This window comes from Hetaerina americana, unplaced genomic scaffold, assembly GCF_022747635.1.
Source record: "Hetaerina americana unplaced genomic scaffold, ioHetAmer1.1.p SCAF_10, whole genome shotgun sequence".
Classification (NCBI taxonomy): Eukaryota; Metazoa; Arthropoda; class Insecta; order Odonata; family Calopterygidae; genus Hetaerina; species Hetaerina americana.
The window spans coordinates 73,457,579-73,478,536 of record NW_027286070.1 but is presented as its reverse complement, the minus strand read 5'-3'; the positions used below and the strand labels follow the sequence as shown (position 1 = coordinate 73,478,536).

The following is a 20,958-nucleotide window of genomic DNA, read 5'->3' as shown; positions in this document are numbered from 1 at the left end:
ATTACCTACTTTTACGGCTTGTTTTTGGTCTATGTCCTGAATGATACGGCTGGGATTTCATTTTAAGACATCTGATATTTAGGCACTGCATATATAAGGTTTATAAAAACTTTATAGTTTTTAACAGATTTTCCTCTAAATTATCGGACAATCCCATGTAGACAAATAGCACGTATATAAGCACTTTCATGAATTATAGATTAACCATGGTTTACTGCATACATAGATAAAATATTTGGAAATTTTAGTAAACAGTATGGACCAAATTTCAATCGTTTAAAGAGCAATGTCCAATCTCCTTATATTTATTTATTAGGCGTTGCAACTAGATGCGAGTAGAACAAATTAATAAAGAGTCCCAAAATTGACAGAAAATATCACTGCATTCAAAATAATAGTTATTAGACATACCATTTAAATATATTTACTCATACAAAAGAACCCAAATTATACCGCACTGCAGAAACATTACCTGAATAATAATGTACTTCATCAACGATTCAAAATTTGTGCCAATCGTTCACCCCACTTAAACGAAACTCTTTTGTTTCAAACAAGGCCCCATGTTATAAATTAAGACAAATGCACGCAGGGATGCGTAGCGATTTAGAAATCAGCAATGGCGGTTGATGGTTGTGGTTAGCTACTAGCTGTGTAGGGTTTAGTTGTGTAGCCGCGTTTTTATCGATTGTTCTACTTCTGCGGATCATCAGCTCTCGCAAGATTTGAGAATGGTCGTTAGACTATTATGAGTGCTGCAATAGGATATAATCTGTAGTTTTTGTTTCAATTAATCAGTTATAAACTAACCGTAGAAATGGATCAAATGCTTCCTAGCCCGGGATTTAGTATCCCTAGCATAGGGACTCCCCTTCATCAGCCCGAAGAGGATCAGCAGATTCTTCCTCAGGCTCAACAACAACAACAGCAGTCGCCGGCAATGCCGCACATTCCTGCTCCATTAATGATGGCCCCTCACAAAAGCATGCCGTATTCTTCGGTGGGGTTTGCGACGCCTCAGAGTTTAATGCAACCTCAAACTCCGGTAAGATCTTCGTGCTTGGAAGTTGCTCACATTTTTAGAACGTTCTGTATTTTTTTCTCTTTGGCTAATGTCTATGAGAAAATTACCCTTTTCTTTCAGCAAAATTTAATGTCACCAATGGTTGGTCCATCTAGCCAGTTAGCACCCACACCAAGTATGGGGCCAGCCACCCCTGGACCTATGACACCAATGACTCCAAGTTCAGCTGATCCTGGAATAGTACCACAGTTACAGTAAGCATCCTTCATTAATGCAATTATAGGGATACGCCTTGTCCTTTATTGTGACACTTTAAATCTATGCATGTTAACCAGAAGTAGGACTTTCAAAGACATTGATTTGTGGGTGAAATTCTTCAGTAAGATGTTTAACGTTGTTTAATTATCATCATTGCAGGAATATTGTTAGCACTGTGAATTTAGGTTGTAAACTGGACCTAAAGAAAATTGCTCTACATGCTCGAAATGCAGAATATAACCCCAAGCGTTTTGCTGCAGTCATCATGCGAATTCGGGAACCTAGGACCACCGCTCTCATCTTTAGTTCGGGAAAGATGGTTTGTACAGGCGCCAAGAGCGAAGAGGATTCCCGTCTTGCTGCTCGGAAATATGCTCGTATTGTACAGAAACTTGGATTTCAAGTGAGTGTTAATTTATACTCCTGGGACTTACAACTTGGGAAGTTTAAGTTTCGAAGTAGCCATCGTAAACTTTTTCCTTGGCTCGGATTAAAAGGTGATATCCTCAATGTTTTGTATTTTTCAAAGTTTTAATGGAACATATTTGGGTCAGTTTTTCATCTCGGGAAACTGTATCAATAGCTGGCAATTCGTAGCTCTTCACCAGGTGAAGGGAACTGCCAGTTTGTGTGAAAGTCCCTATCGATAAAAAATATGTAATCCTTGTACCATTGAAACCAATTTTCGGTGTAATATTTCGGCTAAAATTTCGGTTAAACCCGATACTCTTTTAACATATTCCTTAACGTGCTTGCAAAAATTTATTCTTTCTTTTATGATTTACCGTTCTTTGGGTTTAATAAAATGGCCCTCATCGATTTTGGGATTGGCTACAACACTGGCCTAGATGCTCCTTTATGCCCTCATGGAAGTTTATAATTGTTTGATGGAAACCAAATCCTCTCAAAGGGGTTTCTAAAACTGTCAATATCATTAGTGTAGTCAAGCCTTAATGTATTATGAAAATGCTCGGCGGAGGGATTATAAATATTCAGAGGCTCAAAGAAAGCAAAATAGTATGATATATTTCAGAACATGCTTAATGTAGTCAGATGATGATATGAGGTATTATACATTGGTAAATTATCACCGTTTTTGGAAATCAAGGGTAATGAAGCATTGTTGTAATCATGAACTGTCTCTTCTTCCATTCTTAAAATAAATTGGATTTATCACAATGAAAAGTTGCAATAACCATAGTTTATATTTTTAATATTCTACTTTTGTTAAGAGTAAAAAGTAAGTACTAATAATCTCTTGTAGGCAAAATTTCTTGACTTCAAAATTCAAAACATGGTTGGGAGCTGTGATGTCAAATTCCCAATCAGGCTGGAAGGACTGGTCTTGACCCACGGACAATTCAGCAGGTGAGTGTGCTTGATTATTTTTATTAATCTTTAAGGCTACAGAAATAACATTCTAGGTAGCTTAGCGTACTGTCTCCCCACAAAATATTATATGCACATATTATAAACACTGTACAGTGGAACCTCACTTAACAAGAATCTCGCATTGTGAGTATTTCTCGTAATGAACAAAAATATTTTTGAAAAGTTTCAAAAATTTCCCTGAAGAAAAAGCCCCAGAAGGAAGCCATAAGAGAATAAAAATACCCGTGGAAATGAAAAGTAAATTCATGGAAAAGTGAGAAAGAGTTGTGAGCATGACTGATCTAACAAAAATGCAATTAGTGACTTCAACAATTGGCGCTATCCTCGAGAAAAAGGACATGATTTTGTAGGTAGGTGCTTCAAAGGTAGTGGCAACAATATCATCTACACAACAGTTAAGTGATGTGGCGTGGCTGCTTCTCAAATGGATGAACTAATAGAAATTACGAAGCCAAGCTGTAAATGATAAAATCATTTGTGTATAGGTGGAAGTGGTTTTAACTGACCTTATCTAGTAGACGCCAGGGTCATTAATGGCCGAAGAAGAATTTTTTGCGAAGTCAGTCTTTAATTGTGATAGCCCCCTTTTTTTTTAAAGTCTTTTTGTGAGCATAATTTTGTAGAACTTGCAATAATAAATGCCTCTTGACAGCTTTCTAATGAAAAAGAATGAGTAATTAATCATAAATAATAAATTAATTATTTTGATTCGTTTTTTGTTTTCTGTAAATCGAATGAATCGCTTTAAGAGAAAGCTTCCAAATTGAAACAAGTTCATTTTGTGATAATCAAGTGTATTGTCTAAGTTTAGCTGAGCGAAATAACTACTGAACATTTGGGATGTAGGGCATCAAGAGCCTTGTTAGCAGTCAATGTGCCATTGCAAAAACCCTTCCAAAATTCCACCATGTAGTCCAGTTGACTTCAAAATTCTGTTATTTTACATTCCAGAAGCAAAACCTACCCTTGGCCATTTTGTTTTGCTGTACAAGGCAACAGTGAATGGTGCCTTGCTTTTGCATTTTGAGAATGACACCACAACGCATGGTCTGTCCCTAAAAGAAGTAGGATGCATATGGGAAAAAGAATTCATTACAGATTGAGTGGCTAATGTGAAATAATATTGAATATAATACAGATTGATGCACCATCTCAACGTTTAACGAATAGACCCATGGTAAATGTGTGTATTTGCATTTGGTGCTTAATGCCGTAGGTTGAGCGACTGGGCCCTTAGAGGGTAAGAGGCAGCTTGGAGCCATTGCCACTCATGGTTAGTTATAAATGTGGTGAAAGCAGATTATTCTCTTGGTGAGTTTTGAATGGTCAGTGGGATTGCTAAGCAAAAGAGTGGTCCGGATCACATCCATTGAAGCGTAGCTATCAGAGGGAGGGAGAGTGGACGGTTGAAGCTGCATTGGTAGTCTCTTGAGGTGGGAAGTGGAGTATGGCCCCCAGAAGATGAGTTAACAATGGATGGTATAACAATGGTAAATGTTACCTCTTCTCCAAGTAAAGCTCGAAGCTCTTTGAGGCACTCACCAAAATGTTTTCATTTGTATTCAGGGATGTTCAGTGATATTTTTCATGTGTACTTCTCCCATTCTTATTTCTCGAGTGTACGGAGTGTGGGGAGAGAGGAACTCTGCCATGACTTTGATCCAAAGCCTGATTCCTGGAACCCTGCTGTCATGACTGACAGTGAATGATAAAATGTACACGGTGTCACTCTAATGAGAAGCATAAATCTTGGATAAATATTTATTGCAGATCAAAATACACATTACTAAAATTCTTCAAATAGACCCTTTGGCACACCAATGCTGGCACTTCTGCTGGTCACCGTACTGGCAGTACTTGGTAGGTGTTGACGGGACCCTTGTTTTGGCACCTTCATCTTGGGGATGAATTGGAGTGTGGCGGTGCGTCATCGGGGCTGTGGGGTGTCTGGGACAGTGCTGCCACCTCCTGCTTGGCCAAGTACTTGAGGAAAGTGCTGTGGAATGGTGTATTGTCATGGTTCGACCTCTACTTGGCCAAAATCTCTGTCCTGATGCATTTCACTCTTTTCTGCAGCTTTTCGAGGACTTCCCCGTGTAACTTACTGTTCCCTGTGGCACAAAATCTCAGTGGATAACACCTTTTGAGTCAAAGGGACTATTTATTTTTGAGATAGACCCCGTAATTGTTTACCCCTGCAAAAAGTTACGGAGAGAATAACATTCTTACCTTGAATTACAAGTTTCCCTCCCCCTTTCCCCTCAGAATTATAAGAGATCCCTCCTATCAGTTGATGAGAGAACAAGCTAACGAAGTAAAATTAATTATTAAGCGAGTTATGACTCCAAGATAAATTTATTTATGCCAACCATTCAAAATAATCATTGAACAATTTATTGATCACACCAAAAGAAACTAATTGATAAAGAAGTCTGGAAAAGAGTATGAATGTGTGAAGCAGAAAAAGTCAACTTAAATTCATACTAAATGATTCAATCCAGTGACTAATTCTCTGTAGTTTTTAGACTGCTCATTTTGTGAAAAGAAAAACTATCCAATGAAACATTCAGAGTAGCTTTCACTAACATGTGCTTGGTCGTGACATACAATGTTGCACTACAGAACTTGGCACATGAGAAAATGCAAAATATCTCTGGTTTAAGGTATTGCTAAGTTATAAATCTGGTGCCCTGATGTCATGGAGCAATATTGGCAATTGTAAAGGAAGAGAGTCAATGCTGTTTTTTTTATATATTAATATATTCTATACATATTTGTTAAGATCTGATGCATATAATAGTTTTAGGTTTCTGATGCAATTCTGCCCAAGTGGTGCACAGTTCCTTTTTGCGCAATGGTTTCATACTAAATCTGAGTCCAGCTGCTCAGCACCTAGAGTATAATGTGATGGAGTGTTCAGAACCCAGAAGTGAAATGAGTAATGAAACTTATTCCATTTTAGCTACGAACCGGAACTCTTCCCTGGATTAATTTACCGGATGGTGAAACCAAGGATTGTTCTTCTGATATTTGTCTCTGGAAAAGTTGTTTTAACAGGTATGTGAGAATTTTTCAAGTTAAAAATAACTTATTTGTTTGTGCCATTTTGATCCAGTAATGAACTATAAACTTATAAATCATGATATTTAAAGAAATGAGTTTATTTTTGTCCATATTTAAATGAAATCAGTCCATGTACGTACATTTACTGACAGCTTTTAAGACAAAATCAATCATAACTAAAAGTTGATCAATGCTCATATGTTTCAGCTTTTTAAATTGTTAAAATGTTGCTTGTTCTAACGCCTTAACGGACTAATTATTTAACAAGATACGATGGTGGTGAGGATTGTACGTTATGCTCTGGAATATTTTATTGGAAAGAATACGAACACGTGATATTATTGAATGGAAGGCTACATATTTTAGAAAAAAATAATGTGTTGGTTAGCCTTTCACGTGGCAATACTGTGGCTGGATCCATTAAACCTCTCTCTTGTCTACATCTGCAGCAATTAATGCGGAAAAATTGATGCAAAGAATATTGACTGGAAATGGAATGTTGAAGACTTTGATAGAGGGGAGATTGTTGGGAAAACGAGGAAGGTGTAGAAATAGGATAGGGGGATGTTGGGTGGGATGAAGCGAGGAAGTAAGTTCCCAGAGATAAAGAGGGGCTTGTTGCAGATGATAATGCTGGGTTGTGTTTTGTTAGGAGAGACATAAAATATTTATTTGGTAGCTTTGTCCATCCAAAACCTACCTTAACCAGTTGATTACCTATAATAATTAATTTTACGTACAAATATGAAGCATCGGAAACATATTCCATGTTTGTACAAGGGCAGTTCAATAAGTACCCGTGTTTGACGACAAAGGGCATTCCTGAGGGAAGTTTATGTTATCATCGTGTGCTGCCATCTATCAAATGAAGGTGAAACAAATTCCAGACTGATTTAAAGGTTAGTTTGGATTTGGCAGCCATTCGAGTCAGACGTGTTTCGTGATTTTCGCTAAGATGGAAAAAGAGCAGTATCGTTCGGTGATTCGCTTTTTGTTTTTGAATGGGAAGAAATGCGAGGAGATAAAAGCAAAGTTGGATGCTGTCTGTTTATGGGGACACTTCTCCATCTATGAGCACAGTTAGATATTGGTTCAACAAATTTAAGCGTGGGCGAGCATCTGTTTTTGATGAGGAGCGACCAGGACGCCTGGCAGACCTAATTACCGAGGAAATAATTCAAAAAGTCCACGCCATGATTCTCGCTGATCGACGAACGAAAGTGCGCCAAGTAGCAGAGGCCGTGGGTGTGTCGACCGGAACGACCATTAATATTTTACATGATAAGTTGGCGATGAAAAAATTGTCGGCCCGATGGGTGCCGCGGTTGCTCACGGTGGACAACAAGCTGATCCAGAGTTGTCGCCGCCAAACTGCATGAACTACGTTATGAATTGCTGCCGCACCCCCCGTATTCACCCGATCTGGCTGCCTGTGACTTTTTTTTATTCCCTAACATGAATAAATGGCTCGCGGGAAAAAAATTTAGCTCAAACGAGGAGGTTATCGCCGAGACAGTAGCGTATTTTGGAGAGTTCGACAAATCCTATTTTTTGTAGGGGTTTAAAAAATGGCCGGAACGTTGGGAGAAGTGTATCTCTCTAAAAGGGGACTACTTTGGAAAATAAAAAAAAAAGTTTTTAATCTTCATTTCTAACACGGGTACTCATTGAACCGCCCTCGTAGATGAACAGATCTTTGTCATAATGAACAAATTAATAAAAGTTTCAGGCATTATCAAATTGCAAGGTTAACTGTCACAGATTTATTGTCTGGCTTATATCGGTAAAGGTTGGACTCTGTTGAGAGTATTGCCAAAATCTACCTTGAAACATGTCTTTTGCATGAAAAAATTGATTATAAGGTGGTCACTTCAGAGAAGTGTTAAATTTGAGCAGCTTTTAATTATTTTCCACTTGAATGTTAAATTTCCTAAAGTGCTACGCTTCCATTAAAATATTAAGCTATTGTTGTGTCATGAATAAGATTGATCAAATCTGGCTTTTGAATTATGTGGCTGGAATCAGTCCACTTACTATTTTGAATGCCCTTGTACAGCGTTTTTTTTTCAACCTTTCAGGTGCAAAAGTGAGACAAGAAATATATGAAGCTTTTGACAACATATACCCAATTTTGAAGAGTTTCAAAAAGCAGTAAGACTTGTAATTATGAGTGTGAATGGTTTGTAAATATTTATGGAAAAGACTAAGAGGTTGTTATTAAGTGCCCTCTTCTTTAGTTCTCTGTGCCAGTGATGGGATTGAAGTTGAATGATGTGTTAGACCCTAATGTTTTGCTGGAAAAACTGACCTTGAATCTCATTTGTGGTGTTTTTCTTTGCAGTTGTTAGTACAAAGTATCATGTTTATTGAATCTTTTCTTGATTAAAATGACCTGGTTTTTATTTTCTTTATCCTTTAGACTTGCAACAATTTGATGGTTACGTTTTATTGTTTCATAGTCAATCATGTTTAAGTTATCTTTGATAATATAGCAATATATTGCATTTTCTCCAGTTTGTTTTTCTGTTCACAAATGATTTAGCGTTCTTAAATGATGTCTGTTGTATTAGTACATTCCAAATAAGCATTTCTCCTCCACAAGATCATGTTCATTGTACTTTGCCAATAATTTACTAAGAACATCTATAGTAAAAGTTAAGCCAATTTGTTTGGTTGAATATAATTTTTTATGCTTGATTTTTATAAATTCTTAAGCGTAACAATTCTAAAGTAAAAGTAGTAATGTAACACCCTTTGTGTGTTCCAGAAGTATAGAAAAAAATTATTTATTTGTGACAATGAAGAAGTTTAATAAAAAAACTTTTTGATGATCAATCTGTTTAATTTTATATTGTCAAAAATACTTTTCTTGCATCCAGGTACATGGCACCCTCTTCCTTTCCTGTATGTTGAATGATCGGCTTCTTCTATGTGATAATTCAAAGTGGGCTGTCATCATTGTCATAATCTTTGCTTGATGTTCGGGAGGTAGTCAGCTTCCAGTCTTTTGTATAATCCTGTCGATGGAATCAATGGTTTAATACTAATAATGACAGCTAATATTTTAAAATCTGTGATTTCAGACTTGACTTGTGGAACTTATCCAGTGCGTAAAAAATAATTACATCTCTGTTGATTCCACTTCTTGTATTAATCTTATGAACTGGGCTTCAATACAGATATCATTTTCAGGTCTGAGGCTAATACTATGTATTAAAACAAGATTAAAACATAAGATGGACTCGACAGCGTTGCCATTATTCTTTCCGTTATGATGATTTGATTTTATTGTGAGCCATATTTGCGTGAGAGGCAAGGAGTAGGGCAAGAATATTAAACAATCATGTTCTTTGACAAATTCCAAAGAAACTGCGGGAGATGCCGCAACAGTAACTTTTAACGGAGTCATCCGCTAATGTGCATTTCAATGCAACAATTTCAGAGTGTAAAAATCATTCGCCTTGACTGGGATTCGAACCCAGATCCCTCAATATTTAAGGTTAAGTGGCTAAAGCACTCGACCGGATATTGAGGGATCTGGGTTCGAATCCCAGTCAAGGCGAATGATTTTTACACTCTGAAATTGTTGCAATCATGTTCTTATTTATGCATGAGGGGCAGTCAAATGAAAACCCACTACAACCTGACCGTGGAATAGTTTTGTTCAAAAGCATTGATACATTTATCCGACTGAGAGACGAGATGATCACTTCCAGTTTTGTGGAGAGAGTTGTGGTGGATCCACAACTACACTGTCTCTTGCACTTCCTCATCCAAATTTAACCGACGACCACGAATGTCTTTCTTTGTGTCACCAAAGGTGTGAAAATCACCAGGTGAAAGATATGGGCTGTGCGGAGGATGTAAAAGTGTTTCCCAACCAAATTGCTGAAGCACAAGCCTTGATCAGAGTGTGTGTGTGGTTGAGCATTACCATGCACTCAAGGGTGTTTGACTTTGTGGTCCATCGTAGTTTCTGCGATGTGTCTACATAGCGATGTGTCTACATAGCGATGTGCGTTGATTGTGGTTCCACACTCAAGGAAGGTATATGCCCCACAGTCAAAGAAGACACTCATTGTAACTTTACCGGAACTTGTGTGAACAGCTTTGGAGGGGAGAATGGGGATGTTTCCATTGTTCGGGTTTGAAATGGTGGCACAATGTTTTGTCTCCTGTGACAGAAGCACTTGCTCTTCCTCAAAGTACCGCTGAAAATTACTCAGACATGACGCCATTCTGTCAATCTTTTGCCCCTTCAATAGCTGATGTGGAACCCACTGTGCGCAAACTTTGTGGATATCCGGGTGAGCTACGATGATGGCATGCACGGCTAACCATCCATGGCTAATGCTGACCTGCACTTGAATTTCTTCCTCCATGATTCAGTGGTTTTCCGGGATTGAGGCCATCCCTGTCACATCGGGAGCAATGGCTCAGTGGGCCTGTCGAAGGGGCGCATTGTCTTTTTTGGTTATGTGCGCCCTTCTTGGAATCTCATATGCCACTCGTGAACACTCCACAGGGACATGCAGTGTTCACCATGCCAGTGTCAGCCAGCAAAACCAGTGTCGTGAAGATGCTTCGATTAAGTGTTTAGCAAATTTCCACGGCAACAAAACAAAATTTTTGCACTGTTTCGTAACCATGGATGAAACATGGGTCCATTACTTCACACCCGAGACAAAAGAACAATCAAAACAATGGATTCAAAAGGGAGAACTGCCCCCAAAGAAGGCAAAGACCGTTTCATATGTAGGCAAGGTCAAGGTATGGTACGTATTCACCTTTCTTATCCCTTTCCTTATTTACCAATTACCCCATCCTTTGACTTGTGGCGTTAGCCAAATAACCTCGTTTGTATTTTGTTTCGAAAGGTAAAATGTTTACGGCTATTGGAGTTATCCATTTTTCAAGGTCATGGTGTCAGTTTTTAGGGATGGGCATGGGATAATTTTCATTGACTATCTTGAAAAAGGAAAAACTATCAACAGTGAGTATTATGCACACTTATCGCAACGTTTGAACGAAGAAATCAAGCAAAAGCGGCCACATTTGGCTGAGAAGGAAGTGTTATTCCATCAAGACAATGAACCAACTCACAAATCCGTTATTTCATTGGCCAAAATTCATGAATTAAAGTTTGAATTGCTACCTCTTGCACCCTATTCGCCAGGTTTAGGCCCCTCGGATTATTTCCTGTTTCCAGACTTGAAACAATGGCTCGGTGGTCAAAGATTTTCTAACCGTGAAGAAGTGATTTCGGCAGTTAATGGCTATTTTGAGGAGCAAGACAGACCTTATTATATAAACGGTATTGAACTTGTTGAACATCGCTGGGAAAAGTGTAATGAGCTGAAAGGAGATCATGTTGAAAAATAAATACATTTTTTTCCAAAATTTTTGTGTTTTCTTTTTTGGGTTGGGTAATTCCTGGATTACCCTCTTACAGAGAGATTACTAATTTTATGGTTCCATTCAGCGCTGCAGTGATTTTGTATTTGAATTTTTACCCTCCTACAAAGGGCCTAGTATCGTTTGTAGTCTGTTCTTGATCTACTTTGTTGCCATCTCTTCCGAGCCATGTTCCTGAGTGTCATGTTATTTAGGATGTCGTGAGGTGGGGTGGTATGTGGTTGATGGGCTGGAAGGGGGGGAAACAAAGGAAGCTGACTTGACCAAGTTTTGGATAGGTGCAGTAAGTGTGTTGCAGGAGCAGTCTGCATTCGTTTTGGTTCGCAGAGGTAGAATAGCAAGGGCCCCAGTCCCCTCTCCAGTTTGGGATATGAATTTCTTGTAATTTATGACAGATTTTTGCGGAACTAGTCGGGACTGAGGGTCACAGTTAATGGTACGGAGAAGGAGAAGGTGGTTGGATGCTGAGGAGGAATCAAGAGCTATTGGGAGGGGTCGGAAGATCGATTTGAGGATGTGAAAAGGTGGAGGATGTCATCAGGGTGTGCACCTTTAGCAGAGATGTGAGTGGGTGCGCCAGGTGCCATAATGGAAAAGTGGCCTTTTTGTTGCAGAGATAGAAGCGGCGTTTTCCAGCGTTGTTGGAAGACAGTGCTCCCAAATCTGTTTTGCATTAAAGTCTCTGTGTAAGACTGAGTGGCCAATACGCAGGGAGCGGAGTGCCTTTGTGTCTGCTTTGGGGGATGCTAAGCTAACCAGATGGAGAGGTCGCCAATTGTCTTTTTGTCCTGTGCCCCAATGGCTTCCAGAGCTTCATTTGATCCGGTGGGTTGGAAGGGAGGGATAAATTAATGGGTGTCATGACTCCTCATCCATTTTGGTTGGTTTAGCCGGTCGAGACTATATTGTTTGAAGCCAGGGATGAAGTTTTTTTTGTTCGGGGTAAGCCAAGTTTCTTGTTGGAGGAAAATGTCTGCTTGTGTGGTGGAGTAGCTCTCATCTCTTATTTACCATGCTATTTGTATTCGACTGAAGTATGCAAAGTCCGCAGATTTGAATAGTTCCCACATTGATGAATAGTGCGATTCCTTGTATTATTGCGTCTACTGATATGTCCATTGTAGACTGTCTGGGTGCTAGGAGCCTAGCCATTAAGGAGGTGTGCCAGGGAGGGATTTTTTTGAGTTAGTCTAGGTGGGAGGAGGGAGTGACGTTAGGAGATGGAGGTTGTACTATGGTGGGCGAATGAGTTGCTGGGGCATTGGGGAGGGGTGGGTAAGCTGCTGAGGAAACTGATTGTTCATGAGGACTCTCTCTAAATTTTCATGGAGTGGATTGGTTTGGTGGTTCTCGTTTGGGCAATGTCCTCAATGGCAAGTCCTAGGGCTGGGAGGGCATCTCGAATCTGAAATTGACGTCTCTCTTAAAAGGCCTCACAGGACTAAGAAGGGCTTTTTGTCCTCTTCTAATTGGTTAGTGTAGTACTCCCACTTTTTTTCAGTGAAGAGTTTGTATGAGAGCTCTGAAGCCGGGAATCATGGTGCACTGGATTTTGATTAGTGCTAACATGTAATTGCTGACTGGTTAGGGGGGGGGATTTCACAAGCTGAAGTGATTTCCCTGTTTTTTAGGGACCATTCCTTAATTTCCTTTAGGAAAATGGGTGGGATGTTGGATTGGGGAGGAGAGGGGTGCAAAGGAGGAGGATGGAATTTTTCAGTTTGGTTTTGTGCTGTCAAAGTTTCAGGAGTAGCCAGGGGAGCAAAGGAATCGGCACCCTCATCTACCAGAAAACGAACCACACCTCTCTGCTCTTCTTTGCTTGCCTACTGCTGGATGAACACACCAGACACCAGTCCGCGTTCCAACATGGACCCAACGACTGCATGCACTTGTCAGTTGTATTAATGCAGTTCTCCTACCACAGCAATCGCAGCATCTATGCATAACAACAGTGTTGCCCTCTTTTGTGCAGACTGTGTGTGTTATGGCGGGTGTTCGGTTTTCATTTGACTGCCCATCATAATAAAACCATTTCATCAGTCAAACAATTGCAGGAAAATAAGAATCATGGATACTGAAAAGGCTCATTTGTGTTCGATGATTGCGTGAACAGATGTAGAAGCTGTAACAGTGAATTGGGCAAGTGAACTAATTCATATGTTTAGGGGTGATCTTAAGAGGTGACAAATTTCTTTTATGGTACTCTGGTCTTACCAAGGTGCTAACTGAAGAGTGCTTCTGGTGCAATGAACTTAACTATGAAAATAATGTTTTAAATTAATTAAATATGATACATCTTGAGATGTTGATCTCCTTCATATGGATATTTCATCAATGCTGTTGTGGAGCTGTCAAGAAGCTTGTGACAAAATGTCAAATACTTTGTATGAAGGTAGTGTAGTTGAAGAAAGAATGTTTACATTTCTATTATGAAAATGCTTGACTCACTCCTTGTTGAACTAGAACTACATTGATTCTATGTTGTCAACTATATATTCAAATTATTTTCCTGCTGTTTCATTGTATGCAAATGTTGCGTGACGAGCGCAAAAATGGGCCTGAAGTATGGTGGTTGTCTCCATAAGAACTAAAATAGAAAGCTACGTGAATAATTACCAGTCTCTCAGTTGACTTGTCAGATTCACAATGGCTGGACAAGTGCGGTGACATACTTGTACCAAACTTCAGTGGTGGTATCTCCCCAGGTCTACTTTTACGGCTAAGCTTTGAGATTTCCTCCTTTAAAGCTTGTCTCTGTTGTACTTGGCGTCTTTTTATTGCCTCAAGCTTAGCTATATCAGCGTGATATGCCCCCAACTTTTCCTCCATGTCATATTCCTAGTGGCATAAAAGTAATTGATGAGAAATTTAAACTGAATCCATTAGTAACGGGAGATAAGATCATTTGGTCAATGGGGTCATTTTGCTTTCTACATAAAATCATCCAATAAAGACCATGGCACAATAATCGCCAAATCCATGCCCACATTAGAACTGGAACATGGTCCTTTTTCTCTGGAAACCTCGGTTTAGGACAACTACGGCTTTATGTTGAAACATTCCACAGTTTGTTCCCCTCACGTGCTCCCCCAAATACATTTTGCTCATCTTTTGAGTAGTGTCATTATTACTTTGGTTTTTATTATTGATGATCTTTGTTAAACGTTTCCTCCCTTCAAATAATAAATAAGAAAACACCTTGTGCTCCGTTTGAGATGTACCTTCTTCACCCATCATTCTTTCTGCATCAAAGTTATTCAGGCTCCTCTACCCAGAGCACCAAAATACTTCTGGGTGGCCCTATGTGACTTTAGTACACATATGTTTAAGGAGTAGCTATATAATTCAGAAATTCCCTTGAAAAGGAGACACCAGGTGTATACTTACTTGGAGTTTGGTTTGATGCTGCAAGAGTCTATCCAACTTTGTTTTCTCTTCTTGTAAAGCAGCCAATAAACTCACTTTCTCTGTGTTTGCAGTGATTATATCTGTGTATTTGCTTTGTTTTGCATACAGCTGATTCTAATAGATAAAAAATTGAAACTTTTCATTAAATCCTAATTAGTATCAGAAGGATTGAAAACAACATGTTTAGCAATTGGTGACAATGTTATCTTTCTGCTAATTTGAGCATTATTGCAGGTACGTAGTATGATGTTCGTATGTCATGGAATCAGTCAAAATTAGGTAAAAAGATCATACCTGCAAAGTGGCCACTTCTTGGTCATAACCGATTCTAATATCTTGAACCTGAGATCTGAATTCCATCATGTGTTTTCGTAAAACAGCTTGCTCAACGTTCAAAATGGAAACTTCTCGACCAAATTTCTTTGTCATATGGGTGGATAGATCGTCTTTTAGGCTTTTTATTCTTGAGACCATGTACTCACAGTCAGTTTTAAGGCGACTCATGTGCTTTTGAAGAGCTCTGAATAAAAGTTTGCCAAAAAAAGTTTCATTGATGCAACATTTTAAAATGGTAATTTAGGGAGAAAAATGTTACTGAGGGCAATCGAATATCATTCATCTACATCTACATAATACCCTGCAAGGGCGTGTGGCGGGGGTGTTAGCTCACCACCCATAAAAGGGAAAAAACCACATTCAAAACCAACACAAACATGCAAACCCATACCCACAGTGGCACATACGTTCATGCAAAAATCCTCTTATTTTACACGCATGCAAATACACATACTATCATCTAACAAATTAATGCACATTAGGATGTAATAAGAAATTTATCCAATAACGTGCAAGCTAGAATTTGTTAAGCAAGAAGGCAAAATTCCACTCCCACGTGGACATGCAACGTACAATGGTCTCCTCCCCCAAGGACACAGGGGTAGGGGATGTGACCCACCGCTGCAGGTAGGTCCCCACACCGAGAGAGATGAGGGATAGAAGGGGAATCTTAAAAACGGAAAAGGCAGAGCAAGCAATACTGTAAAGAGCGCTGCGTTATTTAATGGCATTTGAATGCGGTCATGCGGAAAGAATTTTGACAACAAAACACACTCGAGGTCAGTGAGAGTACATATATACAATTGAGTGGACCTAATTATTCCCTGGACGCTGAGGGTGGCAAGTGCTCCGTCTTGCTCTCTCAGATCACTCTGCTCTTGATAAGTTGGTATTTACTAAAAGAATGAATGACCCATTTTAAAGGTACTTGAATACACACCTGAGTCTACTTCCTTGTTCCTTTGTTTCTTTTTCAAGTTCAAGATTGCGTCCACACAGTCGAATCAATTTTGGCTTGCGGAAAAGGATGCTCTCTGAGATGGCTCCTAAATCAGTGGGAGAGCTTAGGTGCTGAAGCTGGCTCAAGTTCAACACTACAGTCACATCCAAATTATTTAGCTCACTCTGTTTCTGTCTCTGTAAATGTGTAGGCATTTTCATTAGAAAACACTCAAGCACGGAAATATCTATAGCATGAATATATATTGGATTTTGAGAAGTCTTTTCGGACCACAATCATACTTTCCCACAAAGGATTAAGGTAAGATTTTATATATGCCTATGTGAACAGGATGAAATAATTAGTTTATTAAAAGACTACCTATTTCCTTGCAATTCATGATATTATCAGAAAAGGAATATTTCTGAACATTCTTGTACACGTAAAACCCTTTTTCAAGACAGTATATTTAGGATAAATTTATATACAAAAATATATTTTTAAGAATTGTTTGCTGATAACTTGCTTCCATAAAGAGAAACATGATTGAGGGAGAATAGACAAGAGAGGGTAAATTTTGGTTTCATCACGGTAAAATTATATCATGCCCAATTTCCCCAGTGTCTTGGCACCTAGAGCATCTGCCGAAACAGCTAGTGGTTATCGAAACAATGTGTCTCGCAATGTCTCAGCCCTTGGATTGTCATTTTGGTGTATGCCACAAAAACTGGAATCGACAAATTTGAAGTAAATCCATTCACGAATCTCTCCAATTTGCAGGTTCCTTCTCAATAATTTCAACAGCATGCGCTAATGTCATGAATCAAACACATGCTCTCAAAATAGGTTTTTTTTTGAGTGCCCATGCTTGTGTTAAAGTTTTATAAACTAATACTCTGTTTATATGTATGTTGTTTTAACTATCAATACAACCCTTATGTTGATTACTGTAACTATAGAGTGATCTTCTGACTTGAAGGTGATACTGTGTGAAAACATTGCAGAGAAAGAATATCAAATTGAACAGAAATTTTTTTCTTCTTTTATTTATATTAAAGTTTTTTGTTTCAAAATTCACGTATGCTTTCCAAAATATCATAAAGTGCTATCTTATGTAGTATATAGTAAATTATGAAACTGCTAAAATTTAAAAAAAAGTTTTTATCAACGAAATTTTAGTTAGACATTAGGCAATCAATAATGGTCCATTAATAAACATGACATGCTGGTGAGAAATAACTTTAATCTCAGGGTCATCAGATGCAATGTATGTCATCTGCTACTTTCTCCACATGTGATGGCAGTCTTCTCCCAGTTAATATTGCCCTAGAAAGCCCAGTTCTTCCAGTATCTCGTATTTGGCTTTCCTGGAATGGAGCATGTGCCCTGAGAAAAGCCCAACCACTTTTGGTATGTCAGTACCAGAGGAACTCCAATCTCCAATGAATACCATTTCATAGACCTGCTCTGGGTATATTGCTGAAATGTCTCCCTAATGCGTGGCTGAAACGTTTATTACATTGTGGTGGGAAGAATCATCGTGGAAAAGTGATGCTCTTGTCCATGGTATCAAGAATTTCATTGACGTTTTCCTTTTGAAAATTCTTATTTAAGCATTTCTAATAACATATGAATTTTTAATTTTGTGTGCATTTTTTCCCGACTTTCTGTATTCTTCCTAGAAGAGTATGGGTGTGTTATAGCTAAATGGGTCGGGTGCGGCTTACCAAATATGACTACAGCTGTGAAGGTGTCATGCAATGGTGGACTTGACCAAATACTGTGGCAGTCAGTTGGGCAGTAGGGAGGCGTAGGCCCATTGGCTTCTACCTGGCTGGGCCATTTGTGGGAGCATCTCAAGGATTTGAGATAGAGAAGGCTAGTGGGGAGGAGGTGCCAACTGGGCCCAATTAACAAAGACGGGAACTTTTTCCAGTGAAGTGGATGTAATGCGTAAAAAAACTGAGGGAAGAAATGTCGAGGCAAAGGTCATCTGCTGAAGAGCAATGCTTGAGAAAAAAAGAGAATGGGCAGCCGAAGACATGAGCCCAGAGGAGGAAGAAGATTGACCAAGATGCTGAAGAATACTACCTTGAAAGGAGTGTGAGCTAGCATTCCTCGGACATGACCTGGGAGAGAGTGAATGAGGGTGGCAGAGGAAGATGGGAGTGCAGGACAGAACAAAGGAATGGAGGCAAGCAAAAAAAAAACCGAGAGCTTAATGTAATGGATGAAGTTCTGCGCCACCTCTTCTTTCATTCCTGTCAATCATTCCACACAGCCTGTGGTGAATATTATAATAGGTATCCAACGATTTCAGAGTGTAAAAATCATTCGCCTTGACTGGGATTCGAACCTGGATCCCTCGATGTCCGGCCAAGTGCTTTAACTCCAGTTGCCGAGGTGTCCTCTTACACTCTGAAATTTTGAGTTCGCATCCCAGTCAAGGTGAATGATTTTTACACTCTGAAATTGTTGCATTGAAATGCATATTAGTGGATGACTCCGTTAAAAGTTACTCTTACAGCATGTTCCGCAGTTTTTAGAATAAAGTTTTTTGGAATAATTATAGGTACTTTCACAGGACCCTTAATGACATGTGTGCTTCCTTCATGACATCAGATGTATCTATTATGGTGAGCATTCTTCTGCCAAAAAAGTTTCCCTACCTAAATCCAATAATAAATGGCTTATTCAGTCATTGCGGTATCATGGCATTTGGGAAACATGTAGTACATGATGTAGGTTTTCACAGTATTAAATTAAATTTATAAAATTAAATACTGATATGAATAGACCTACCATGAGTATTGGAAAATGGGATAAATATTATTATGGTACATCTATTTGTAATGAAAATGATTATTTTTAGTTAAATATTGTTCCAAAGTTGTACTTAAATTGATATAAACAGGAAATATGTTCGTTGTTTTCGTAGCACCATTCTGTAAATGTGTATCACAATCAGAATCACCGAAAAGAGAAACCAATCCTTGGGGAGAGATGGCATCTTTCATTTAATTCAGAATTTCCTAGTATACTTCCCTCATCATATATACTTCCTCACCTGCATCTCATCTACCTCACTTCCCTTCCCCACCCACAGATGTACTACTTCTCCATCCGGTTCATACAGCGTTCGTCCGGAAAATAAGTGTACTGACTCCTGGGCTGGGCGCGCCGCTCCAGGCGCGCCCAGCACCGCTCTGACGGGCTGCGATTGGAGGGGGGTATGTTGGCAAGCGACGCTGAAAGAGGCAGTCGGCTCTGAGCTCCGGTGTAGTGAGGAGCTCTGTTAACGCGAACCTCCACGCTCGACCCACGTCACGGAATGCGATGCCGAAGCAGCATTATTCCATCAAATTTGCGGTAAAGCTTGGGAAATCGTCTACCGAAACTGTCGGTATGATTAACCAGGCTTACGGGGAGTCAGCCATGTCCAGAAACATGATCTTTTGGTGGCACAAGATGTTCGTGGAGGGCAGAGAAGAGGTCGACGACGAGTCTTCGAGAGGTTCCCGATGATGCCTTCGCGGGAGCGTTCCAGGAATGGGAACCCCACTGTAACAAGTGTATCGACTCACAAGGGTCCTATTTTGAGGAATATTAGCTTAAGATATGTAAAAGTGTAACAAATTTTTTTTCCTGAGCTCAGTACACTTATTTTCCGGACGAACCCTGTACTTCATCCACAACATATGCCAGTAAACTTTTCTCTCTTACTTATCACGCAATGGCCAGATCCTAATTGCATGCACCATCCAGAACAAGACACGCACCAAAGGAGCCTTAAATGAAGTTCTCTGCTCGGGTGGGAGGGAGAATAAAAGTGCAAAGCTGAATGAGAAGTTCTACCGCCATCACTGTGCGGCATGCTGCCCTGGAAAAACAAAAAACACCTCAAGAGGGGGAGATACTTACTTGATAAGCATCCAAGTCCTCATCATTTTTATGGTAGGCATTTTCTATGGTTCTTAGCTTTTTAGTATTCAAATCGATATCTTTTTTAAGAAAGTCCATTTGTTTCCTTTCTTCAATTAAGTCTCTTTCTATGACATGCCTGCAATATAATTCAATTAAACCATTTAGAGTTTGGTCGATTGGGTTGAACTCCACCTCATACTCGAGTATCTTTGATTCCCACTCAACGCTCCTGATGCCAATGTTGCACTTCCAGGGCTACCCTGGGATTTGTAAGTAAATACCAAATTCAGATCATGAACTTCTCTTAATTTTTAACATTTTAGAGTATAAAACCTTCTTTCCAGACAGCCAATATTAATAAAGGGCAGTGAAGAATACACGTGTGTTGAGCCCAGATTCCCAGGCACATATCCTTATGTTCAATATAATTCCCATTTAGCACATGAAATACAGAGTATATTGTGATAGGTGCCCTGTAAATGCTCAACTAATTTATATACAGGACCAATGTGAACATGAAATTCAATTAATAAAATGAAAAGAAAACTCCTATAGCCATAATAAGTTAGTGCAACTCGTCCCGCAACAAAAACTTTTTTTTTCTGTGATGGCTTGAGGGAAAAGAAATGCCATGGCAGTGACCAAGCACAAGTTCTCAATCAGAACACCCTTCTGCAGAGCGTCATCTTTCCCTGTTTTTTGCCCACTTAACTCAATTTGAGTAAAATTCTCCCAGTAGTGAGGCAGGCCCCCTTTTTGAGTGCGTGAGTGATTGTTTTCCTGAGTGCTTGTAAGTGTGTAAGCTCTGTGTTTGTCCCTGGAGCAGAACTTATTCCCGTAAACAGTCACAGATAGTATATATCTGCTCATAAACCTAGATATCCTTAACAGAATCCCTTTAACCCTTTCAATAATCCCAATTGAGTTTGAGTGCTTGGGTCTGCAGTTAGTCACAGCAATAGTAACATTCCTGCAAACTACTGCAGAAGGGTGTTCTGGTTGAGAGGTTGGTCACTGCTATGGTATTTCTTTTCCCACAAACCATCACAGAAAAAAAGATGTTTTGATTGCCGGACAAGTTGTGCTAACTTAGTATGGCTATAGGAGTTTTCTTTTTATTTTATGAATTTACAAGGCTGTAGAGCTCAAGTTCTTTTATGATTTTCAATATATAAAAAAATGGAATGAGAGATTC

General features: G+C 39.2%; 2 protein-coding genes across 2 annotated transcripts in view; one reads left to right on the top strand and one right to left on the bottom strand.

Moving 5' to 3' along the window:
* The first annotated feature begins 623 nt into the window (after window positions 1–623).
* Tbp (TATA binding protein) lies at window positions 624–8,568 on the top strand. Its single transcript, XM_071598167.1, has 6 exons — window positions 624–1,045; window positions 1,145–1,278; window positions 1,442–1,685; window positions 2,547–2,650; window positions 5,637–5,731; window positions 7,816–8,568. Exons 1-6 carry the CDS (start codon window positions 818–820, stop codon window positions 7,890–7,892), a joined length of 882 nt encoding a protein of 293 aa, XP_071454268.1. The 5' UTR covers window positions 624–817; the 3' UTR covers window positions 7,893–8,568.
* Window positions 8,569–12,467: 3,899 nt separating this feature from the next.
* The window catches only part of LOC139700368 (cilia- and flagella-associated protein 44), a 53,990-nt gene continuing 45,499 nt past the window's right edge, over window positions 12,468–20,958 (bottom strand). Inside the window, exons 23-28 of the mRNA XM_071599008.1 lie at window positions 19,761–19,899; window positions 15,840–16,036; window positions 14,858–15,083; window positions 14,543–14,677; window positions 13,772–13,993; window positions 12,468–12,557 (exon numbers count right to left, since the gene is read on the bottom strand). Coding sequence (XP_071455109.1) covers window positions 12,468–12,557; window positions 13,772–13,993; window positions 14,543–14,677; window positions 14,858–15,083; window positions 15,840–16,036; window positions 19,761–19,899 — 1,009 coding nt within the window. The remainder of the gene's footprint in view (window positions 12,558–13,771; window positions 13,994–14,542; window positions 14,678–14,857; window positions 15,084–15,839; window positions 16,037–19,760; window positions 19,900–20,958) is intronic.

Coding starts and splice junctions, on each gene's coding strand:
- Tbp (XM_071598167.1), top strand. CDS start 818: ATGGATCAAATGCTTCCTAGCCCGGGATTTAGTATCCCTAGCATAGGG. Junction 1,279..1,441: donor GGAATAGTACCACAGTTACA/GTAAGCATCCTT, acceptor TCATCATTGCAG/GAATATTGTTAGCACTGTGA. Junction 2,651..5,636: donor ACCCACGGACAATTCAGCAG/GTGAGTGTGCTT, acceptor ATTCCATTTTAG/CTACGAACCGGAACTCTTCC.